The 23598-nt window shown below is 41.8% G+C and overlaps 1 protein-coding gene across 4 annotated transcripts in view; it reads right to left on the reverse strand.

Moving 5' to 3' along the window:
- ARHGAP26 (Rho GTPase activating protein 26) overlaps positions 1–23598 on the reverse strand; it is a 448717-nt gene that overhangs the window by 256781 nt on the left and 168338 nt on the right. For all 4 annotated transcript variants that reach the window (XM_057732267.1, XM_057732256.1, XM_057732285.1 and 1 more), the window contains exon 11: positions 21167–21245. In XM_057732267.1, coding sequence (XP_057588250.1) covers positions 21167–21245 — 79 coding nt within the window. The remainder of the gene's footprint in view (positions 1–21166; positions 21246–23598) is intronic.

Genomic DNA, 23598 nt, shown 5'->3' on the forward strand with positions numbered 1-23598 from the left:
TTGGGGTCTCCTCCAGCTCTGACATTCTGTGAGATGAATCATTCCTTATTACATGAGAAAACTGAACTAAAAACAAATGTGCACATTTTTCTCTATATATTTTATTTTAAATGACACTCATCTTTTCCTGTGTACTAGTGTACCTGTGTCTCAGGTCACAATATTTAAGGAAGGTTGCAGAATAAAACTCTAAAATATTGAATAAATATATTCGATATATGATTACTGCATTTATTTTTAGCACTGGTTATAACAGCACCTCAGAAGCTATGCAGTCTCATAGTTAACTAAATATTTAGGCAGTCTACACGGCTTATCTTTGCATAAAAGCTGAGTCAACACAATCCTAAAACTTATTTAAAACACAATCTGGCTGCCAAATTAGGGGTGGGGGGAGGGAAGGATAGATATCTAAATACATGACCTAAAGCCTAAAATATGTTCCCTGAATAAAAAATGACCGTACATGTTTGCAGGCCTCTGTTCAAATTCTCATATCTAACCTTTGAATTTATCACTACTGATTCGTATTTTAAAACAGAAAGAAAAGGGCCCTTACATACATTCCTCTGTGTTATTTCAAATGTGTTCATGCCATGTTAAAGTTGCAAGTCATTCTGAACTGAAACATTATGAAATAAAAATCTCTAGAAAAGCTATGTGGAGCTTATGTCACAGTTCAAGTAATTTTCCACACTGGAAACCTGAGCATGTGCAAATGAAAAGATAATGTGTGAAAGTGGGAGGAATTATTGTGGGGAGAAGGCGGGGGGGGGGGGGGGGGAGGGAGGGAGGGAGGGAGGGAGAGAGAGAGAGAGAGAATGAGAGTGAGAGAGAGAGAGGTTTGTGGTGTTTATATAGGCACAAGTTTCCTAAGCAGTTCAATTGCTAAATTCTCTGCACTCCAAGCTGAACTCTGAGTTGTCACATAAGAGTGCTAGAGGACTTCCTATAAAAAGCAGGGTGCACTGCAATAAAACAAGATACTTCCCAATACAGGGCAGCAGGGAGGAAGAAAAGGGCTACACAGAAATCTAGATCAAACCAGAAAACACACCCTTCTTAGTGAGGAGGACCTGCCTGTCTGCATGCATTGTGTGCATGTGGGAAAGAGGGCCTCATCATCACAGGATAACTGTACAAAATCAAAGCCACAAGGTGAACATCCCTAACGTGAGGACCAACATTTTACAATCAAACGGGGGTCTTAGGTGGGGGTGAGGGGGTTGATTAGGACTTTATCTAGAAAAAGGAAATAACAAATAATCCAAATAAGCTTCCTTTATATAAATTTAACTTCATATTTCACCTGTGCACAAAATCCTAACAGACTAAGTACTGATGAGAAATAAAATTTTTCCTACAAGGTCTTATGATAATGCCATAAGATAAGTCTTTAAGTTCAACTGTAAACGCACAATAAAAAAAGATGGTCACTATTGTACTTAAGAGCTTCATCAATTTTCCCAAGGTCCATTCTTAATCCTTTGATTCAAATCACTCTCATTTCCAGTGTCTATCAAGTTGCCATCCTCATGTGTTTTCTCCTCATCAGCTGCTAACTGGTCTAACACCCCGGGTCTTCCTTTCGTCCATGACTAGGCACATGACTCAAGAAGGTCTCCAATACCACTTCCATGGACTTCATGAAATCCTGCAGCTTTTGTGAGATTTACAATTTCCCTGTACCCTGCTTCTGAATATTTATCTGCCATTGAGAGTGAGCTGAGGACACAGACAAGATGTCTCAAAATAAACGAAAGTATGAAGGGAGGAGGACAATAAGTTAAGCTGTGACTAATTTTATGAGTGGTCTGTCATCAGTTAATGTTTTCAATGAATCGTAACCTTTGCTTCCACAGGTAAGCTCCTAACTTCAGGGACTCAGATAATGAAAACAAAAAAAACAAATACTCCTACCCCCATGATTATGCCTAAAGCTGTGCCTGGCTTCATGTAAGCATTCCCAACTAATCCTCAGTTGTCTTCTAAAGTCCTAAGTAGGAGAAGCCCTCCAGATACTGTTCTAAAGACATAGCTGGGCTGGCTGGATTCCACTCCTAGCCAAAGCCAGGACTTTGGCATTCTGAGTGAGCCACGTCAAGGAAGCAGCAAACTTTATATGGATTCACTCCAAGCGTGTTGCATGTTGCACAGGGACAGCCTGAGACATGTCCTGGCCAGAGAGACAGGCTTCGAGGACTCTAACATCTGGAAACAGTCACTGTCTACTTCCACTCTCCCTATTAGAGTGCTTAGTGTTAATAACCTAAGGAAGGTTCCTGATACAAAACACTGCAAGATGTCCTCTTCGGTCATTCCTTGGAGAGCTTCCCCAACAGGGTCAAACGAGGACATGCTGTTCTACAGTGTGTGATGTTGGAAATTTGAAGCTGGGCAGATGCAGAGGATCCATAAATGCCCATTAATATTACGTCAAATTTTCTTATTTGGAGATATTCATTTTCCACTTAGTCCATAGCACTCACTGGATTTTTTTTTTTAATTTAAAAAAAAAATTTAAGAGAGAAATTTTTTATTAATTTATTTTATTTATTTCATCTTTTTTGGCTGTGTTGGGTCTTCATTGCTGCGCGCAGGCTTTCTCTGGTTGTGGCGAGTGGGAGCCACTCTTTGTCATGGTGCACGGGCTTCTCATTGCAGTGGCTTCTCTTGTTGCGGAGCACGGGCCCTAGGCACACAGGCTTCAGTAGTTGTGGCAAGTGGGCTCAGTAGTTGTGGGGCATGGGTTCTAGGCACGTGGGCTTCAGTAGTTGTGGCACATGGGCTCAGTAGTTGTGGAGCACGGGCTTCGTTGCTCCACGGCATGTGGGATCTTCCCGGACCAGGGCTCGAACCCATGCATTTATTCATAGCCACAGCGCCACCAGGGAAGCCCTGAATTTTTAAAGCAGTCTCTCATCTCCCTTGCCTGCTCCAATACCTCCTGTCTACATAATTTTCCTCTAGGCCAATCCCAGTACATCATTAGAAGTTTATATACACACTATATTTCCTCCATTCTAAATGCTTTTTTTCTTGAAATTGGAATGCATCTCATAATCCTTGTTCATATTTAATAAAATATTTCCTTCTTGCTCGCTGAAAGTGATTATTAAACTGATAGTGTGCCTCTAAACTGATGTCACTGAAGCTATATAGGAACTAGCCCTTTATCAAACAGGCAAACTGCATGTTCCTAAACAAACAATAAAAAAAACAGAAAGCCTAAGACAGATACTTCAATGTCCCTATGAGGACACAGAGTGAGCCATCAAAACACCTGAAACACTACTGAGCTGATGTCCTATCACTGGACACTAGTCAAGTTTTGAGCATTTTCACAACGTATCCTTAGTGGACTACATCCCAGAGACTGTGACACTGGAGGGGTTACTGATCCAGGCAAGAGGACCTGGCAAGTTCCTAAGAGGGAGGATATAGAGAGCCCAAGGGGAGATGGGTAGGCTGAACTAACAAGGAAGCTTAGTGTTTTCAGGACAGAAAGAAAACAGAGAGCTGGAGAGAAAACTGGCCCAAATGAATGACTCCAGAAGGGCTGAGGTTGAGTAGAGGATAATTCATCAACTTGTTAGGAAACATATTATAACAGAGAGGACAGGTAACCTTGGGGATTTTCATTTATAAGAAGAAAGGAACTCTATCAGAAGCCAAGAAGGTGGATGTGGGGGCTCTGACCACAGGATCAGAGAAAAAAACATAGCCTGATCTGAGCTCTAAACTGGGTGAATATTATAATAAGTCCTCAGAAAAAAATCCCATTTATGGGGTGTCACATTCTTCTACTTCCTAGGAAGAGTGCAATTAACAGATTTTGACTACTGCCTAGCAGTCCTTTCCCAGAGATGGGCTGCAGAATTAGAACATGTAGTGTTTGCAAATCCCTTGTAAAAACCCCTTTGTTTACATACTTGCTGGCCCTGTACCATCTATAAAAGGATGGATAGAAACATGCCCCTCTGTGGCCTAAAGGTTCTGTAGGAATCTCTTGTACCAAACTGAGACAGCTCTGTGGCCCCTTCCCAAGCGGGCAGTTGAAGCTCACCTTCAGGCAGAGGGAACACCTAGTCATAGCATCTTATAGGAAAACTCTTGGCTGATCTCTCGTCAACTGGTACTCCAATAAGTCCCACCTCACAAAAATTAAAAAAAAAAAAAAAAAAAAAAGAATAAAGGATGCTCTTGTCCATATAAGAAAGGCTGCCTCAATTTTGGCAAGTCCTGAAATACTGAACTGTCAGGACACAGACAGTGTTCTCCAGGGTCAGGACCTGAAGGGCCAGCCAGTTAGAGAGGACGGAGGTGAAGAAACCAGCAGGTGCTTGAAATAGGCTGGTGAAAGCTCCCAACTTATGGGAAATGAGGCTCTGAAGCTATGAAACACCACATCCATAAACATTTGGTGCACAGAGACTCTCTTGCACGGAGGTTTTAAAAACAAACAAAAAAAGTTGTTAAATTTAAAACAACTAACCACTGTAGTGCACAGGACTGGGAAAAGGTAAGACAAGAGACGGGAAAAGGGAACATTTTATGGCACAAAGTCAGGTATCTAATCTGTTGGCTTGTTAATTAATTCTCTCAATGCCCATATAGTGGCTGGTACATACATTATACCCAATACATGTTCACTTAAGTGAACTCCGGAGGCTTAAAATGTTGAAGAGCAGCTTACATCCTCTTGTGTGTCAATGAAGGAGAGTGACAGTGGGGAGGGAGGTCCTGGGTGGTGTGGGGTGATCACTTTGTCAAGCTACACCACAGCACAACTTCAGTGCACTGGCTGGGGCAAGGTGTTAGAAGCTATATCCTCCTCTCCGTGCCATATGGCTACTACCATCTTAATAAAAACAAACAAGTACAGTAACAGCCAAGTGCCAATGGGAGTGGGAGCTTAGCAGTGCCTGAGTTCCCGCACAGCAAATACCTGTGTCTGCCTTTAAATAACAAAAGAACGGCCCATGGACAGAGTCAGGATCCATTTTCGTTCCAGTAACTCTTCCTTGGTTGCCCCCACCCCACCCCCCGCCTCCACTAAGGAACAAAGGCTGTACTCTGCTTCCAGCCATGCCACAATGTCTAGCGAGACCGCAGGAGAATGAGAAGGCTACTTCCAAGCAAACATGAAAAGAGAATTGAATACATCTGACTCAGACAACAGAAAAAGACACAAACCAGAAACACATCCATGAAAGAAAGCTCCCCAGTCAGAGGCCTCTCTCACAGCTCAATGTTGGCAGTGTAGATGGTGTATGCCACCTCTAAATGCAAGAAAGGAAATTAATCTTCTCTGGTGAGCTGAATGGTGGCCCATAAAAATATGTCTGTCCTAACCCTCAGAACCTGTGAATGTGACCTTATTTGGAAAAAGGGTCCTGGTGGACGTAACTAAGAAAAGATCATCCTGGATTAGCTGACAGGCCCCAAATCCAATGACAAGTGTCCTTATAAGAGACAGGAGAGTTCTCAACATGGAGAAGAGGAGAATGTCATGTGAAGACAGAGGTAGAAACTGGAGCAATGCAGCCACAAGCCAAGGAATGCCTGGAGCTGCCAGAAGCAGCGAGGGGCACTCTCCCCAGGGCATCTGGAGGGTGCACAGCCCTGTTGATACCCTGATTTAGGACTTCTCACCTCCAGAACTGGGGCAGAACAAATTTCTATAATTGTAAGCCACCTGGTTTGTCATAATTTGTTTTCGCAGCACCAGGAAACTAACATACCTGCCATACCTCCAACTCACGGATTTCTCTTGTGGTGTGCTCATCTCCAATCCAACAGATGTAGAAAAACTTTCTAATTGAACAGCCAGAGCAGCACAGGGACCCCCTGGGGCAGAACCCTCAGCTACTCCATGTGGTCAGATCTTGATTGGTTGTTTAGATTTGGATTCATATCTCAGAAATGGAAGGACCCCCTTAAGACTGACAAGATCCTAAAGACTGACCCGTCTACCACCCTGACGAATCCCTTTGTTTTTCACAGGAGGTAATCAAGCCCTGGAAGTTAGCTAACTTGCCCAAAGTCCACAGCTAGCTGATTAGACTAGACCGCAGCCCAAATCCCAATGTGGTCCTCCTCTTCGGACACCAAGTGATGCAGAGAGGTGCGAGGGCCCAAAGGAGCAGTAAGTGTGGGGACACAGTTGGTGCCTCCCTGCCTTCTCACTTTACATTTCTAGCTTTCCTCAAAGGTCTTCCAAAGGCAATGACCATTCTGGAAGAAAGTAGAGTTTACACTTCCCAAATATCTACCAACCTAGAACTACTTCATAAAAAGGTACCATGGGAGTAACTTGGTCTTGTGCAGGATGTGCTCTCCTAACACTGTGCTTACACAGGACCCATTCCATGTTCCTGAACCAGGGTTTCTTTTCTTCATGTAACTCATATAGCCATCTCTGTGGTCTATGTTATTTGAGAGAGGGTCTTTTCTAATCTAAATAGGCCTCTTTCCTAACTTGGCCTAAGATAAGTTGAACTAAAACCAGGGCAGATTCACAGACCTTATAACCATGAAGTTGTCTTTCTTGGTCAATGACTCAGATTGGCTGTCAGTGCCAGAAACACAGCACTTTGATAACAATAACGCAACCAAACAGGAAACAACATGCACAAAAGAAAGAATCACCTTAAGGATTTCTTGTTTGAATGGGGAATAGAAACTGAAAGGAATAGAGTTGTTCAGGAAAAAGGAAACACAATGGTGATTCTACTTTTCTTGCAAGCAAAACTTTTTAAAGCTATTCAAATACTAAAATTAAAAAAAAAATCACACTATTAGCCTGAGTTTGTTAATTGTGGCAGCCACAAAAAGGAAAATACAAGCACTAACCAAAATGAGGTAAATATCATCAGTATTGATCTGACACAGAAACCCATTGGTGAGACTGGAAACTACCCCCAAATGTGTGCGTGTGCCCTCTCTTCCTCCGCCTCCAGCTCTCTGCCTGTCACCCTCACTCCCTCCCTTGTTGTCTCTCTCTTATAAAGACATACACAGTCACTCAAGGTTTGTCCTTTGTATAACTCATCTATAAAAGAAATGTGGTTGTATTTTATCTCTGGGCAAGCTCAAAATGCAAGCAGACAGTAGACAAATGCACTTAGCAGTAAAGCCTTCCAAAGTCTCCTTCATGGACCCAGATCAAACAATATGCCATTCCTTCACTGGGTATTAAGGAGAGGGAGCTGGTAACTCCCTGAGAGTCCAGTAGTTAAGACTCAGCACTTCCACTGCCACGGGTTCGGGTTCAATTCCTGGTCGGGGAACTAAGATCAAGATCCCACAAGCCACACAGTGCAGCCAAAAAAAACAACAAAAAGAGAAAGAGAGAGAGAGTACCCTCCCCCAAATATTTATTCTCATGAAACAACCAGGTTCACATGAAAGGACCAGGTGGTAGTGGACCACAGTGCCCTCTGACAAACTAAGAAACGCTCTGAGCGTTTTTCCTCAGCACCCCCATATACAGACATCTTGCATGCCACTTCAGAGGGTTCACAAACGTTACTGTCACACCCCTCCTCCAGTCCATCCTCAGATCCCAGAGTTAACCACATCACCATCAGTGGAAGTGATTCAAGTTCTAGATACTTCCTCATCCTTCAGACTTGCCTTCTGCTGATTCTTCTGCTTGTACCAGTCCTCTGTGGATTGTGATGAGAACACAGACCAAGTCAGCTATATGGTGGATACAGTTTAGAACAACCTACCAAACAGTCTTCAACCAGTAAGAATACTGATTGATACACCTACCCAAAGAAATAGCACACATTCCATTTATGATGAGAGTGACAATGGCCCTGGACCTAAGCCTATTCACAGGGAGGGAGGTATTAATTACTAGGCCTCTGAGCCCTTTGAAACAAAGACTGGACTGTAGTACACCCTGAAGACATTCTGTCTGCCGAGATACTTCAATGGTATCTGGGAATTAAACCTCAGTAGGACATTTCTGTGCTTGCTTGATGTACTGTTGCCATACTGACACAAATGAACAAAGCTGGCCTGCCAATTTGAGAATCACATTTCCCTCCAGTTTTTAGCCCCAAAGTTTTTTTGTTTGTTTGCTTTTTAGTATTACTATTTTTGCTTTCTTGCTTTATATTCTATTCCAAACTCTGCTCCAAAAATAAATAAAAATAAAATATATCATACTTAGGTTTTTATAAATCATTATAGTTCCACTGACTATAACTAACCCAAAAGCAGTCAGTATAGAGTCAGGATAGACCTTGCAAGTCTCTAGACAATGACATAATCTATATGCAGGCATATATAAAATCTAAAAGTCTCTGGAATTCACTTTTAAGTGGACAGCTAATCTTTATGGAATTGATGTGAAACAGTGTGTTATCTCCTTGAGTCTCATAAGTACTATTACTCTCCCCTGTTTACAGCTGGGCAAACTGAGGTTCAGAGATGTTAGGTAAGTTGCTCAAGGGTCCATGGCAGAATCAGGATTCAAATTCAGATTGGATGACTCCAAAACCCATGCCTTTAATCCATTTCCTACCACCAATGAAGTGAACCAGGACAACAGGAATCCACTTGCATACAGAGTGGAACCCATTTGTGGAATTACAAGAAATGACTATTGCCAGCTTCTCTACTGTACCTTATCACTGCAGGTATGTGTGTGCATATGTGTGCACACGTGCGCGCACACACACACACTTTTTCTTAGGGCATATATTTTTTACATTCTAAATAAAGGGCCAAAGTAAAGAAATCATCTCAGGAAATGGAAGGCTAAAGTCAGCCTTTACCTATCACTCTTAGCTTCTTCAGCATGACCACAAGGGTGTTGATGGTCACAGGTTCTCCTACAACACGGCTACCTGACCACTAAAAAACATAGCTCTGAGCATAATTATGCATTTTGCATAAATTCAAGGAAAGCCAGAAGCAAAAAGATACACACACACACAAATACATACACGAGTATATGTATATACTAATACTACGTACACACACACATATACACACACACATGAATCCTAACTTTACTGTCAGTGCTACAGACAGTATACAACAGTTAGAAGATTACAAGCTTCTCAACCAATTCCAGATCTCTGGTCTCCAATAAGCCTTCTAAACTGAGACCTTCTCTGGTTCAGGACGATGACTTCCACCACATACCAACAATCACTAAGAAATAGAGAAGAAATCCTGAGCAACATGGAAGTAAATGTAGTTAAATTCAAAGCCTGTGGCTAAAAAGAGAAACACACTCTTGGGTATTCTTTTCTTCATTCATTCATTCATTCATTCAAAAAATATTTATTGAACATGGATTCTCAATCAACATGCTCAGTGATCTTTGGCCTAGGGCTTTTCTAGCACTAGAGACATAGGGAAGAACAAGACCATGAAGATCCTTGCCTTCACGGATTTCTAGTTAGAGTAGCCCAATAGTGACCCGAACCCAACACATTTAACAAATGGATTCAACTGCAGAGTACATAAGAGAACCCAACTCAACTCACTGCCCCCAGTTTAATTCGATAATAAGTCACGAGTGCTTATTATGCACGCCAACCAGTATGCACTATAGGTAAATAATATTAAAGACAGAAAGACTGTGATCAATCTTCTGCCATAAGTCAACATCTTCCTGAGATAACAACACACAGAGGTATGAACTAGGTGGAGAAACTGCCAAAGCCGGTATCATCATTCATCCAGATGTCTGGCAGCTAACAACTGCTAAGAGAAACATGACATTCATTTCTGCAAAGTAGTTCCAAGAGGGAAAGTTAAAAAGCACTCGAATATATTTCAGCACTAGGCACTCCCTCCCCCCAAACATAAAGACAAAACCAAAAGGTCCATGTCCGTTTACCCCAAGAATGTTGATGATTTCCTTAGTCTGGCGGAAGTAAAGCTCTCAAGATTTATGGTAAAAACAAAACTAATTAGCAACGATTAATTATAAGAGGGCATGTTTCTAATCTGAGGAATCTTAGCTCAGCTTCTGGTTCCCCTCACCCCCTTCTTTTTTTTGCCTTTAAAAATAGAGGTAAAGATTGGGGAAAGCTTGCTTTTTCTGGGCATTGGGTCAAGACCACACAGCACGCAGGAGCCACGGCAGCTGGCTGGGGGCCGGCCGGGGCCATGCTCCTGCTCAGCCTTTGGCTGTAACCACTAGACCACACGTCTGCACTATTTTCCCGATGACCAACAGGAAAGATTTTTAAAACCATACCAGAAAAATGGCTTTGCTTTTTGGATTTGTTTACTTGTTCTGGTGTTTTCTTCCAGAATCATGGGCCAGGATTTTTGGGGACACACCTAAAAAGAATGCGGTCACAATGGTATCATGAGCCTTCCTAACTTGACCACACTGGAGTCTGATTCAGCAAACCCAAAGACAATCTTGCAAAAATGCCTATCTTGTTCCACACCTCACCACAACCGAATTCACAGACACCCTAACATTCAAAATGCCTCCAAATCCTTCTTCTGTCCATATATTTTTTAAAAATACCACCCTTGACTTAAATCACTAAGAAATATAACCACTTTCTGGCTTTTAGGGTATAAGAGAACGCAGCAGAAATGGACCTAAGAACCATTCAATCATTCTTCAAATGAACAAAGTCATTTGAAAAAGACCTCTCTTTTATCAACTGCCTTTTCTGCAGAAGAAAGGAAAAAAAAAGGAACTACTCCAACCACAATCTCCACTCCCATGAATCACTGCCACAGTATCTGAGAGAAGTCCAACAGTAATTGGTGCCTCTGCAAGAGGCGGAGGTCACACTACAGAATGTCTATTAAGACCATATTACGGCCTCAATGTCTTTAAACCAACAACTACAACATAGATAATAACACAGTAAATTGCACCAGGAAGAATATATGATGTGAGCAGATATGGCAGAAGACAAAATGTTCAAAAGAAACAAATGTATTATAAGAAAACCTACAAACATGAGACAGACTATATATCAGAGAACCTTTGGAAGATGACAGAAAAATAAGTAAAAGTTACGAATTATTATCCAGGTGGAGAGAGGATATTGACAACAGTCCTCAAATCCACCCCAAGATGGGAACAGAGATAGGATGATGTCCTGATTTCAACTATCTGGACGTCTGCTGATGGTAATGTTCCTTTAAAAATTCAAGTCTCTGAATTGCTCCAGGTTAAATGAAACTAAGGAAGTGCGACATGGTGGAATCCTGGATTAGAAAAAAATATTTTAGTGGGACAACTGGCAAAATTTGAGATCTGTAAAATAATAATATTGTATCAATGTTAACTTCCTGGTTTGATAATTATACTGTGGTTATGTAAGATGTAACATTTGGGATACCTGGGTAAGGAGTACTTTGGAATTCTTTGTACTATTTTTGTGACATTTTTATAAGCCTGAAACAATTTCAAAATGAAAAAAGCTAAAAAAAACAAGCTAATACACACACACAAAAGTACATAGCCTCTGATAAATTCCTGACTCGCAAAAACGTCACCTTGTTAATGGAGGAAACAGAAACGGGAACTCTTAAATTGGCCTTAATTCTGACTCAAATGAACAACTAACTGGCGACAGAAACCTTTAGAGTTATAGCCTCGCCTATGCCAATCTCTTCAGAGAAGGTCAGGCAGGAGTTAACCTAGACCACAAAAACAGAGGAAAGAACTTCCAGAAAATATGAAATTATGTGTAACATTAACAAAATAGGGAGGAGGGAGAATAGTGACTGCCCTCTATAATAAGAGAGTGGCAGGCATCTTCTATCTCTTCTCAGAGATGGACCCACAGGCAGAAAGGCTGAAAGGGACACACACACTAGCCAGGTGGTGGGACACACTGTCTCAGGGCTCTTGGGCTGAGAGCCCTTGTAGCTGTTAGAGACTGAAGCTCCCGTGGCCCCTTGAGAAGACAAGGAATATTTTCAACTTGGGAGTTAGACGGGCTTTGTTAGCACCTCGGGAGGTCTGACAGGTTGCTGACAGCTGCTGGAGTAGAGAGGTACAGGCATCCTGAGGTCCCCATTCAGATCATGCAGCCTGGTGGACTGGGAGAACACCAGCTCAGGTGAGACCTAAGAAGTACCCTTCATATTCACCACTCTGAACCTGAGCAGCAGGGGTGGCCTGCTGGAAAATAAGAGATACCAACAAGAATGAAGTGAAAAAGTCCTATCAACCAAGGAAAGGACACCTGAAAAAGTTAGGTTTCCATCATGAGCTTTAGAAAACAGAACTAAGAGAAATAATGGCTGTGATCCCAAGGTCAGAAATGTGAAAAAGGAATAATAACACTATATGTAGCATGAATCACATGCCACTCTTTTATGTACTTTACATACACTATTGTATAAAAAAGGAGAAATATGTACAGCCAGAAAACATGATAAAAGATTTTCAATTCCATTAGTAATTTGAGAAATGCAAATGAAACACTTCTCTATCATCAGACTGACACACACAGAGACTCATAACATGCAGTACTGGCAAAGGTGTGGGAAAATGGGTACCCTCATAAGTGACTAGACGGAGTGTAATTTAGTACTTCTCCATGGAGAGTAATTTGTCAATATCTATTAAAACATTAAATGTGCATATACCATTCAACCAGCAATTCCATTTGGTATGTATCCTAGAAAAATGCTCAAATAGGTAGACAGTAAAGTACATACGAGGATTTCATTACATCGTTATTTGTAATGAAGCTGAAAACAATGTAAATGTCAAAAACTGTCTACTAATTCATATTAAATCTATACTAACTCAAAAATTCTACAAAATAGAAGAATTTATTTCTAGATGTGCAAGTACAGGAATAGATACCCAGAGAAAATTCTAGAGGGACATACACCGCATGTTTAACTCTGGAGAGGGACTTCTCCCTTCCAATATGGCTAGGAATGGAAGGTTCCACAACCCAAGTAACTAATGCCAATGACAAAGGAAGAGTGAAATGACTGAAAGAATAAATGTGGCTCACAGGGACCCTCTCCATTGTTACTTTTATTTAATAACAAAACTAGCACATGCTGACTGTAAAAATTCAAACAATTCAGAAGTCCTTCTCACAATCAATCCTACACACCACCCCCCAAGGTTAAGCTAAGGAAATAAAGACCAAAAAAAACGACAGGAGCATAAAGGAGGACATATTACAGCAGGGGCTCAAGCCTAGAAGGGCAGCCATGTGGAGACGTAGCCGACAGTGACCTGAGGCTTGCAGAAAATGCTAAAGACAATCAAAAGGGCCTTTATGTTCTATGCAGACCCAAAATGAGAACAAAGAAGTGAGAATATTAAACAGCAGATCTGTGCAGATCTATAAAGGTAGGTGGGAAATCATGAAGAAATAGCCTCAGTTTAGACATCACACCAAACTAATACTTTCCTTTTCCTTACGTTCACTCATCTTATTATCTGATAAGTGGATACTGAACACTTACTCTGTGCCAGACACTATGTATAAAAGACACAAAAACCTTTTTAAAAAGTGACAATGGTCTTGTCCTCTGCAAGACGGCAATCCAAGCAAGAGGAATGATATTAATAAAAATAATCACACTAATCGATGTAAAACTATAAGCTAGGACAAGGGCTTAAAAGTCAGGAATAAAGTCTCTCAAAACATCTCTGCAAACATATGGAGAAATGGGACAGCATATACAGGTCCATGAACTTCAATGGCGGGGGGAAAAAATAAACCTTTATTTACATTAGCCTCTAACTGAAATTTAGCATTTCCTTCAAATATGAATGTGGGCAAGTCACATTAGTATTGGCAGTATCTGTAATGCTGTCACCAGTAGAAATCACAGATATTTCCATAGAATGTTACTGTCATTGCAGGTAACTTGAAATATCATTTATAGGAGTTGTCAGACTGCCCTTGTATCTTATTATTTACTGTGGTAATAAAGAAGTATATATTATACCACAAATGGTTTTAATATTTTGATAACTGTATTTCTATATTTTCTCCTTTGTAAGCCATATATTTTATACATTTAAAAAACATTACTCTGAGGAAGGATCTAAAGGCTTCACCTGATTGCTAAATGTATCTATGGCACAAAAAAAGATTAATGGTCACTCAGCTAAATTCTGGTACAAGTAAGTAGACATGTATCTAAATGAACTTCACAATCAAGGAATTTAAATAACTTCAAATCTACCCACAGAGTCTCAAGCAATGGAAGCAATATGATTTGCAGAGAAAAACAACCTCAGTTATCCTCAAGCCCTCCCCCTGGTTTTGACTCTAGTTTTTCAACAGGTATTTGCTGAGTGCTGACACTGGGCCCGCCGCTGTGCTCGGCAACGGGGAAACGGCAGCAAACAAATGAAATTTCTATTAATGTGGCCCTTCTTCATCTTGGTATCCTCACTGTTCATCAAGGTAGCTGGTAGAAAATCTATAAATATTTGCTAAATGCTGAAAGAAGAATGCTTAAGACCTGAGTAAACACCACCAGCATGTTATTAAATTGTAAGGTTCAAGCCAAAATCTTCTGGCTATCAAATTTTCCATTTCTTAGAGGCGTTTCATCAACTCTCCATCATAGAGCAATTTCACCTGACCTGTAGCTTCTCTTTTCTCCTGACTGGTAGCTCGGGCTCCTCAATTAAATACTTTATGATTTTCATCAGAAATTGTTCTCCTAAAGGACATCTAGCCAAAGGGAACAAGGAAAGATGTGAATATTATTAAATTTCTTTTAAGACTTGAGCACACTGGTGTGATAGAATATGTATTATTATGAATTCTACCTATATAAAAACACGATTCAAAGATGAAGCTTGCAACCAGCTTCTTAACTCAGTAAGAGAAAAAGAAACACAAACAAATAACATGGAGATAAAATTCAATTTCCCAGCAGCCTGGGGCTGAGTGGGGGTGAGAGGTGGGGAAATAGAAAGTAAATTAGGAACCTCACTTTCAGACGCTTCATCAGTTCACACTATGTGACGCTACAAGGAAAGCTTTCACAAAATGGGCAGAAGTATCCTTCCAAACCACCCTTCCACTCATAAAGAAGTGAGATCTGCATCACCACACAGGAGCTTAGCAATTCCACCCCACACCTTCTTAACCATCCATACTCCTCTGATCACTTATTTTACTAAGAAAGGAAAACGTAAGCATCAGCGGTAGAGTGGTGAGCTGAGCCTGGCGTACAACTGGGATTACAAATTACCAGGCCTGAACCACATGGTAGCAAATGAGGCTAAAGATTACTTCATGCTTCTCCAACTCACAGCCTGAAAGTTCAGACTGACTGCTAAATGAAATCACATTTTCCATACTAGTGAAAGCAGTTCCTGCCCTGCACTTTGGTGAGCCCAGGCAAGGTGACTAAATAAACTCTGTGCTCCAATGAGCCAAGTAATTTAGAAATGGAGCTAGAAAGAGAATCCAGGTATTCTAATATCTGTCCCACCTCTCCAAAAAGGTAATAGTAAGAATTAACTTTTAAAGAGCACTTCACTATGTAGAAGTGCTAAGCACTTTACATGTATGTCAGTCCTTACAAAACAATCTTATAGAAAGATACTATTATTATCCCCAATTTGTAGGCAAAGAAACATGCTCAGAGGGACTCAGTCATTTTCCAGTGTGAGAGAGCTATTAGTGGTGAATAGGGATTTAAAGCTGGGCTGCCTGAGCCTACATTCTTAACCACCGTGACATTCTGCCTCTGATCATGGAATCTCATCTGAACAGTCATCAACTTACTTTTTCCTTTAAAAACCAGCTCACTCTTTCGGATACCAGGTGCAGAGTGTAAGATGCAATGCAACTGCCTATTTATTCTATGAGTTCTTAAAGAACTCAGGGACTGGAAGTTGGGCTTAGCAGAGAAAGGTGAGAGAAGGCCACACTTCGTTCAGTCTCAAAGTCCACAAGGACTAAAATAGATTTCTTTAAAATCGAGGTGAGCAGCAGGAAGCCATGCTGTCTTGTCCATTTACCAGAGGAGTGGTTTTTTCCTTAGTCTCCCCCTATTACCCTTTGTCCACAGCAGCAGCCAAAACAGAGAAGCTCCACTTCAAAGGGAGGGTAGATGCCATTCAACTATGGCTTCCTAATAATTCAGCAGTGTATGGGGTGTAGTAAAAATAGCACAGAGCTGGAAGCTAGGAGACCTGGATTATCGACCCAAGATCAACCACTGACTGGCCTCTTCAGGCAGTGTTCCCACTTATATAAATAAGGGTGTGATACTGGCCTGGGTGTGGGCTTCATTCTGCTCGGGAGATTGAGTCACATGAAATCGCCAATATCTGGCCATTTTTGACTTACAAAAGTGGCAATTTCATAGTTTCAAACTAATATATGTATTTATACACAATCTTTGATGCTACACCACCTGTTTCTTATCCTCTTAATTCCACATAATTCTGGCATCTGCCAACTTTCTAACTTTCTGGCTGCCAAAAGAGATTCAAGTACCGGCTCAAAGTGGAGAAATATTTAATTTTACTAAAGAATCCTTGGGTGTGAAGGAAGACTAATACCTCTAAAATAAGGAGGTAAGAGAAGCACTTCCAGAGAGGCACTACTAATCACAGCTATGGGAATCTATGGGAACACAGTTTAAAGATAAGAGTGGTCCAGGTTCTGAAACTCCGGGTTGCCCTATTCGTCCCAATGATGTGCTGAGCCATCTTTCCATAGCAGGGAGAGAGAATAATAAATACATCAGGTTGGGTGTGTATGTGTTGGTCCTGACAGTGGACTGGTCCTGATTCTAATTGGCTTGCTTAAATTTAGTGAGGATACTTATGAGCAATATACAAAGAGAAAAGGAGAAAGAACTTTAGTTATAAGGAGCTGAGAAAAAGGAAATTTGCTGTCTCTAAAATTTCTCCTGATGGCAGTATTTATGCAGCTTGAACTAAGGTTCTGTGTCCCATTTAATGTGGAAAGTCTATTCTCAAGCCTGAGACAGTGGCCACAGAATATTAAAACGAAAGCTCATGTGGCTGGAAGCTCTACAATTGTCAACCCAGATTTAATAGAAAGTGAAGAAAATCAGGCAGAATCATTTCAAATTTTTACCTGACTAGCTAGTTTGTTGAGTTTTTTAAAACATCTAAAGGTCTCTTCTTTTCTTTTCCTACCCTACTACACTGGCTAGAACTTCTGGTACCATGCTGAATACGAGTGGTAAGAGTGGACATCTTTGCCTTGTTCCCATTCTTAGGGAGAAAGCATCTTGTCTCCATCATACCATGAAGTATGATGTTCACGGTAAACCTGTCGTTTTCACTCCTGGCCAGGTATCAAAGGACAAGCTCTTTGAACAGAAAATTTAATGGAATATACATATCAGAGTTGGGAGAAACTGTGTCATTTTTGCCCACCTCATGTCTACCACCGTTGTTCATATAATAATGATCTGATTTCCCCTCAGGGGAAGCCAACCTTCCCCCACCATTTATACAGCTCTAGTCCAGTGGGCAGGTGAGTCACATCTGGTCAATTCACCTATCCCATTCTCTGGTGTGAGTATTTAGTCCACCAAAATGCAAATATGGGACTTCTTTGGAATTATTAGGCAAAGCTTTCTTTCTAGTAGACTTATAGAGCAGGGATTTCAGCCCACGACTGAAATTTGGCCTTCTACCTGTTTTTATAAATAAAGTTTTATTGAAATGCAGCCACACTCAGTGATTTCCATATTGTCTATGGCTGCTTTTGAGCTAAAATAGCAAAGCTGAGTAGCTGGAATAGTGACCACACAGCCCCCAAAGCCTAAAATACTTACTATCCAGCCTGTTACAGAAAGTTTCCTGGCTCCTGTTTTTGATAATAAGATGTAAGCCTGGAATAGTTAGGAAGCATATCACCACTACGTAGAAAGAACCTCTTGGAAATGAAGCCAAAACAAAAGAAGAAACCAACTCCAAATATTATGGAAGCCCCTGGATTCAGATGGGCTAGAACTATTATACCCCAATATTTTTCAGTTATGTAAGGCAATAAATCAAGCTTTTCCTCAGACAAGTTTAAATGGTTTTCCTTCATTAGAATTTGAATTCATTACATATATAAAAACCATAACGCTCATTATAGAAACACAACTCTAATTTCTTCCTCCATTATATATCCATCCATAACATAAAGTCATTCAACTTTTTTTTTAGACTAGAATGTCACTGGGTGCTAAAAACTATAATTTATTTAACAATTAGCTAAAACGTAAAAATCAACTGACTTGGGGTTGTCATTTAGGGTTTTTTTTTCAATCAACCATCCTGAGGTGTTATTGAACAATGAAAGAACAGAAAGGAAGGAAACCAAGATTACCATCACCTCCAAAAAAAAAAAAAAAATCCAACACTGAATAATCAATCACAGAACAACTGAGCTGTAAGTATAAAACCAAAAGATAAGGTGCTGCCATTAACGTCTCCGTGAAGTAAGGGAAATACTCTAAGATCAGCTAAAGAGGTTGCTGCTTCCTTACCGAAGCCAAAACTCCCAAGGGGACAGATTTAAGTAATTAGGAAGATGGTGATTAAAGCTGGAGCTGCTAATTGTCTACTGGGTATATAGCTCCAGTAATGCTCCCTAGAGGCGCTCAGCAATGGGAGACAAAATTAGGCCTAATATTCCTGCCAATTACACTGTCATCACATGCCTGTATTTATCTCTCTCTTTAGGAAACTTAAAAAAGCACATGGAGGTATGGTTTTCAATGCAAGCTATATGTTCCTGAGAGGAAATAAATTTACATTATGTTTAGAAAACAACTGTTTTGTGCTTAAACTTGTTTTAATGTGCACATTGTGGAACAAGAAGATGTCTCTCCCAACAGCACACTTTCCATCTACAGAGGCCAGATATTAATCTACGAGAAAACTAAGTTGGTTAGTAAGAAAACCAAGTATATGCAGACAGAGAACAAATATCAAGTGGTGGGAGAGGGTGGTGGGGAAGCTTAAAATGCAGCAAGTGAAGCAGTTTTAGAATTCCAGATTATTGGAGGGAAAACACACACACACACACACACCATCCCCCCGCAAAAGCAGGTTTTTCACTCATACACAGAACAGTATGCCCTGACAGGATTTTTCTTCCCAGGTGTTTCCTCTCCTATGAGTTGAAGAAACATTCAGGAGAGTTAGAGAAAGTACTTTAAAAATGAACTGAGTGAGGATTCTGAGAAGGCAGTTTGACATTTTATCTCTATTAAAAATGAAAATCAAAGACATTTACGGCTAGATATGGGTTCTAATTCTAGCTTTGCCACTGTGGTGGAAACTGTTAACCACCCCACAGTTTCTGTTCTTCCTCCTTGAAGCGATAAGATCACCTGGGCTCCGGGTGGGCCCATGGCTGCCTATGTTCAGCCTACTTTTCCCATCCTCCTTTGTAGATAAATGTGGGGATATAATTATTTGGGGGCCAATGAAAGTGAGGTGTGTGTCTTCCGGGTCTCAGATGGTCTCATCTCCATTATTTGGCTGGAAAATAGAAATAACTGGAACAAGCTGGAAAGCCATGCGTTGAGGATGACACAAGACCTTGTTAGGCACATTCTGTTCACTTCTGAGCTCTGTGAGAGAAATAAACTTCTATCTTATTGAAGCCACTGCACTTTGAAGTCTCTTTGTTACAGTAACCTAGCCCATACCCTATTAATATAGCCACTTACTATCTATGTAACTTGGGGCAACTTATTTAACCTCTTCTAAACTTCAGTTTCCTCATCTGTGAAATGGAATCATAACATTTACTTTGTAAGGTACTAAGAGGAATAAATGAGTTAAGAGATGTCATGTGCCAAATCTGTGCCTTACACACAAAAAAGCACTCACCTAATGGTAGGTGATAATAGCAAAGTTATGAAGACTATTTAGGAAGCTGCTTTCAAAGGCCTATGACATCAAGCAGCGACTGTGCCCGCAAAGCCCTGAAGACAGAAATTTGTATCTGCTTTTGAGAGAGCTATCAAAAGTTATCAGCAACAAAGTATTCAGGGAAAATCAAGGGTATCCTGTATTTTAGCCCAGGAGAAGAATTAAGATTAAATAATGTTTAATTAACCTAGAGTTTAGCAAACTGCACCTAAATCTTTCAACAGTTCTTTAAATCTTGCTCTGTATTTTAAATGTTATGTGAATACCAGTTACTTATGTTTAGTTGACTGTATTGAGTTCCACGTTTGGATACAAAATACCTGAGAAGAAAATGACATTAATGGATACAGATCACCTAACAAGGGTAGGCTGGGAAAGACACACAATGAACTGAGATCATCTATACTGGACCCCCTGCTTGATGCACAGAGCTCTACGGTCAGTGGAGGCTGTGCATGCCTCATGTCCCTTGCACACGTTTCCCTCTTTTCACAGTGCCTTTGAAAGTGGTAATTATTGGTCTTCTGACAGTGTGGATTCTTTTTTCTTTTACTGGTGGGGCATGGTTAGACGGTACTCAAATGACTTCTATAACCTTGAGATTTGCTGAATACTATAGTTGAGATCCTTGGCCCCAAATTAAGATGACTACTTTGACTCTAGGGACTTCCCCAAGGTTCTTCCGTGGGTTTTACATGTCACAAGATGCATAAAAACCACAAGATTACATCACCCAGCAGAGACCAGCATCTCTGAAATGGGAGCATGGATCACATTACTAGGCTTAACTCCTTTCATGGGCCCTGATAATCCCACTGCTTATAATGGGATGTGGGTCAACACAGCAATAGGAGGCTGAACCAGAGGGTAATGAGAAAAGATTCTGTATCATCTACATACATGTCTATCATCATTTAACCCATTAAAATGGATCCTAGGTAACACTCTGCACCATGCTTGTGGAGGCATCAATAAACATTCAGTAAGCCAGACTGGACTGTGCCTCCTCTAAGAGCGCTCAGGGCACTACAACTGCCTTGGTGAAGGGGGTCTCTGGTGTGGCGTCGTTCAGGACCCAGGCCTTAGACTGAGAGCCCAAAGCTCAGGATCCGCATACACACAGAAGCAGTATCAATATCCACAACATCAGTCCAGGAATTTAAAAAGTCCCTCTGGTACACTGGTCTCGAGAGCCCAAGGCTTTATTTAGAACAACGGAACAAATCACCCCACTAAGGAAGCAACAAACAACTCGGGACCTTTATTCTTGCTCTATGTCCCTGAATTGTTACTTACAGGTTCCCTGCCATCCATGGCTTCCATCCAGAGCCTCCGGTCCTCTTCAGACAACGCTTGCATGGTGATAACCCCGGGCCTGTGGAGAAACGAGCACAGGGATGTGAACCCAGCACCACAGGTAGAGAGATCCTGATGAGGGTGAGCCTCAAAGAAACACCCACGCAACCGAGTGAGAGGCTGCCGGGGTTGATGGCACACAGAGAGGGGGCACCCCTCAGCTCTTCAGAGCCCCCTTCCAGCCTCAGAAAGCAAAGCCATCACCCCAAATCCCTCTCAATAAGCCCACCTCCCTCGGGGAGATGGGAGAAAACACAGAAGATAGGACTCTATGCACAGGTGAGGAGTCAAGTGATTCCCTTCAGCCTTGTTTGTTCCTTGAGACTGCATACACTCCTCTGCTCCAATAGGCTTACCAGTGTGCTTTCCTCCCAGTAGGACTACAATAAACATGTACTGAAGTGAAGAGAATTACTGGACTCGATAAAAAGAGGGGGAATGCCCACGCTGCAGGGATCCCAGTCAAATATCCAGTCCAATGCTTCTAAACTGCTTTTGATATGAAAAAGTTTTATGCAGGTAACAGGCATTGTAATCATGATTATATTAAATGTATATAGTATTTCTAAGTGAATCTTTACCATGGCAGGTGCTAAGCTCTTTACATGCATTAGCTCTTTTCACTGTCTCCTTGAAATCTGCTTGCTCTTTCAAATGGAGCACAAACCCTACAGAAAGCATGCACACAATATCGAGTGGAGTGTGCTGTGTACCCCTTACAGATGTCACATAAGAGGTGTGTGCCACAAAAATGAACTTGAGAGGGACTTCCCAGGTGGCGCAGTGGTTAAGAATCCACCTGCCAATGCAGGGGACACAGGCTCAATCCCTGAGCCAGGAAGATCCCACATGCTGCGGAGTGACTGAGCCCATGTGCCACAACGACTGAGCCTGTGCTCTAGAGCCTGCAAGCCACAACTATTGAGCCCATGTGTTGCAACTACTGAATTCCAAGTGCCTAGAGCCCGTGCTCCACAACAAGAGAAGCCACCACACCACAATGAAGAGTAGCCCCCGCTCACAACTAGAGAAAGCCCGCACGCAGCAATGAAGACCCAATGCAGCCAATAAATAAATAAACAAACAAATAAATAAATGTTTTTAAAAATGAACTTGGGAGAAGGGGCTACAAGTCCTCTATGCTCATTAACACAAGAGTTCTTGACTTAGGGTCCACAGATGGGCCCAAGAGAATCCATAAGCCCCCCTACCCCCCTCCAAATGTATGCATATTTTTCTGGACAAACAATTCAAACTGCCTATCAGGTTAGCAAAGAACACTGCAACCCAGAAAAAAGTTAAGAATTAATGACTCAAATCCTCATCTTTAAAGTCTGAGAAAGCCTAAAAGGGAGGCAGGAGTCCACTGAGCAAGATTAAGACCACAGCACTGCTCAGGATCACAGAGAAGTACAGTGGACACACACACACACACACACACACACACACACAGACACACACACACCAGCATAAGCCTAGGCCCACAGGCACCTAAGCCTGTTCATTCAACCCACCTATAGTCACTACTCCTGGCTTATTTGCAGAGTTCCAACGAATACACCAGATCTACTTATGTTGGGTGTATTTTAAATATCGCATTTGTTTCTTTCCATTCATTGTCCCTCACCATCCCCAAAGAAAAAAAGTTTTCAAAGATGTGAGCATGTAAAAGTAGAGAGGGGCTAGGGATGAAGGGCACTGGAGTGGGGGTGTGAGTGTGTGAGGTGGTGAACGAGCAGTGGGGCAGGGGGAGGAAGAGAGAGAGAGACAGGGAGGGAGGAGCAGCGGAGGGGGAGGCGGGGTGCGTGTGGGTGGGAAGGTGGGTAAGCAGGTGGATGAGAGCTAGGTGATGGGACAGACAATGATTCCCGAGAGGGCTGTCATTCTTGTGAAGGCCACACTGGGCGCTGGCTTGCAGACACAATGACACAGAAGACACAGGGACTCCTTGCACCAGCCAGGGCACGCCCTCTTCTTCTCAGAAATTCTCATTCTCAGGCCCAAGTGCCCATTTCCCACCATCGTCAGCCCATCCAGTGTGCCTGACCCGCTGGGTATCTGCAGACTGTGGACAGCCTGGCCCCACAGAGCTGACCCTGTGGCTGGGACTCGATGGACTGATTCCACTCTCCCACCTTAAAGCCAAGCACAAAGCTTTAATGGCTTTGAGATGAAAAGTCTATGAAGCTGCAGTCCACTGTGGAACCCTCTAGTCCCTGGGCCTGGACCTTTGAGTATTGCTCTAAGTGTTGTTGTGCCTGGACCCCTAGCTTCAGAATCGGGCATCCCCTTAGCATAGAAGTGCCCAGCCCAGCCCCACCTAACTGAACCTAAACTTTGGGGTGGGCCTGAGAACTTGGATTTTAACCACC

The sequence above is a fragment of the Hippopotamus amphibius genome, chromosome 1 (genome assembly GCF_030028045.1).
Source record: "Hippopotamus amphibius kiboko isolate mHipAmp2 chromosome 1, mHipAmp2.hap2, whole genome shotgun sequence".
Lineage (NCBI taxonomy): Eukaryota > Metazoa > Chordata > Mammalia > Artiodactyla > Hippopotamidae > Hippopotamus > Hippopotamus amphibius.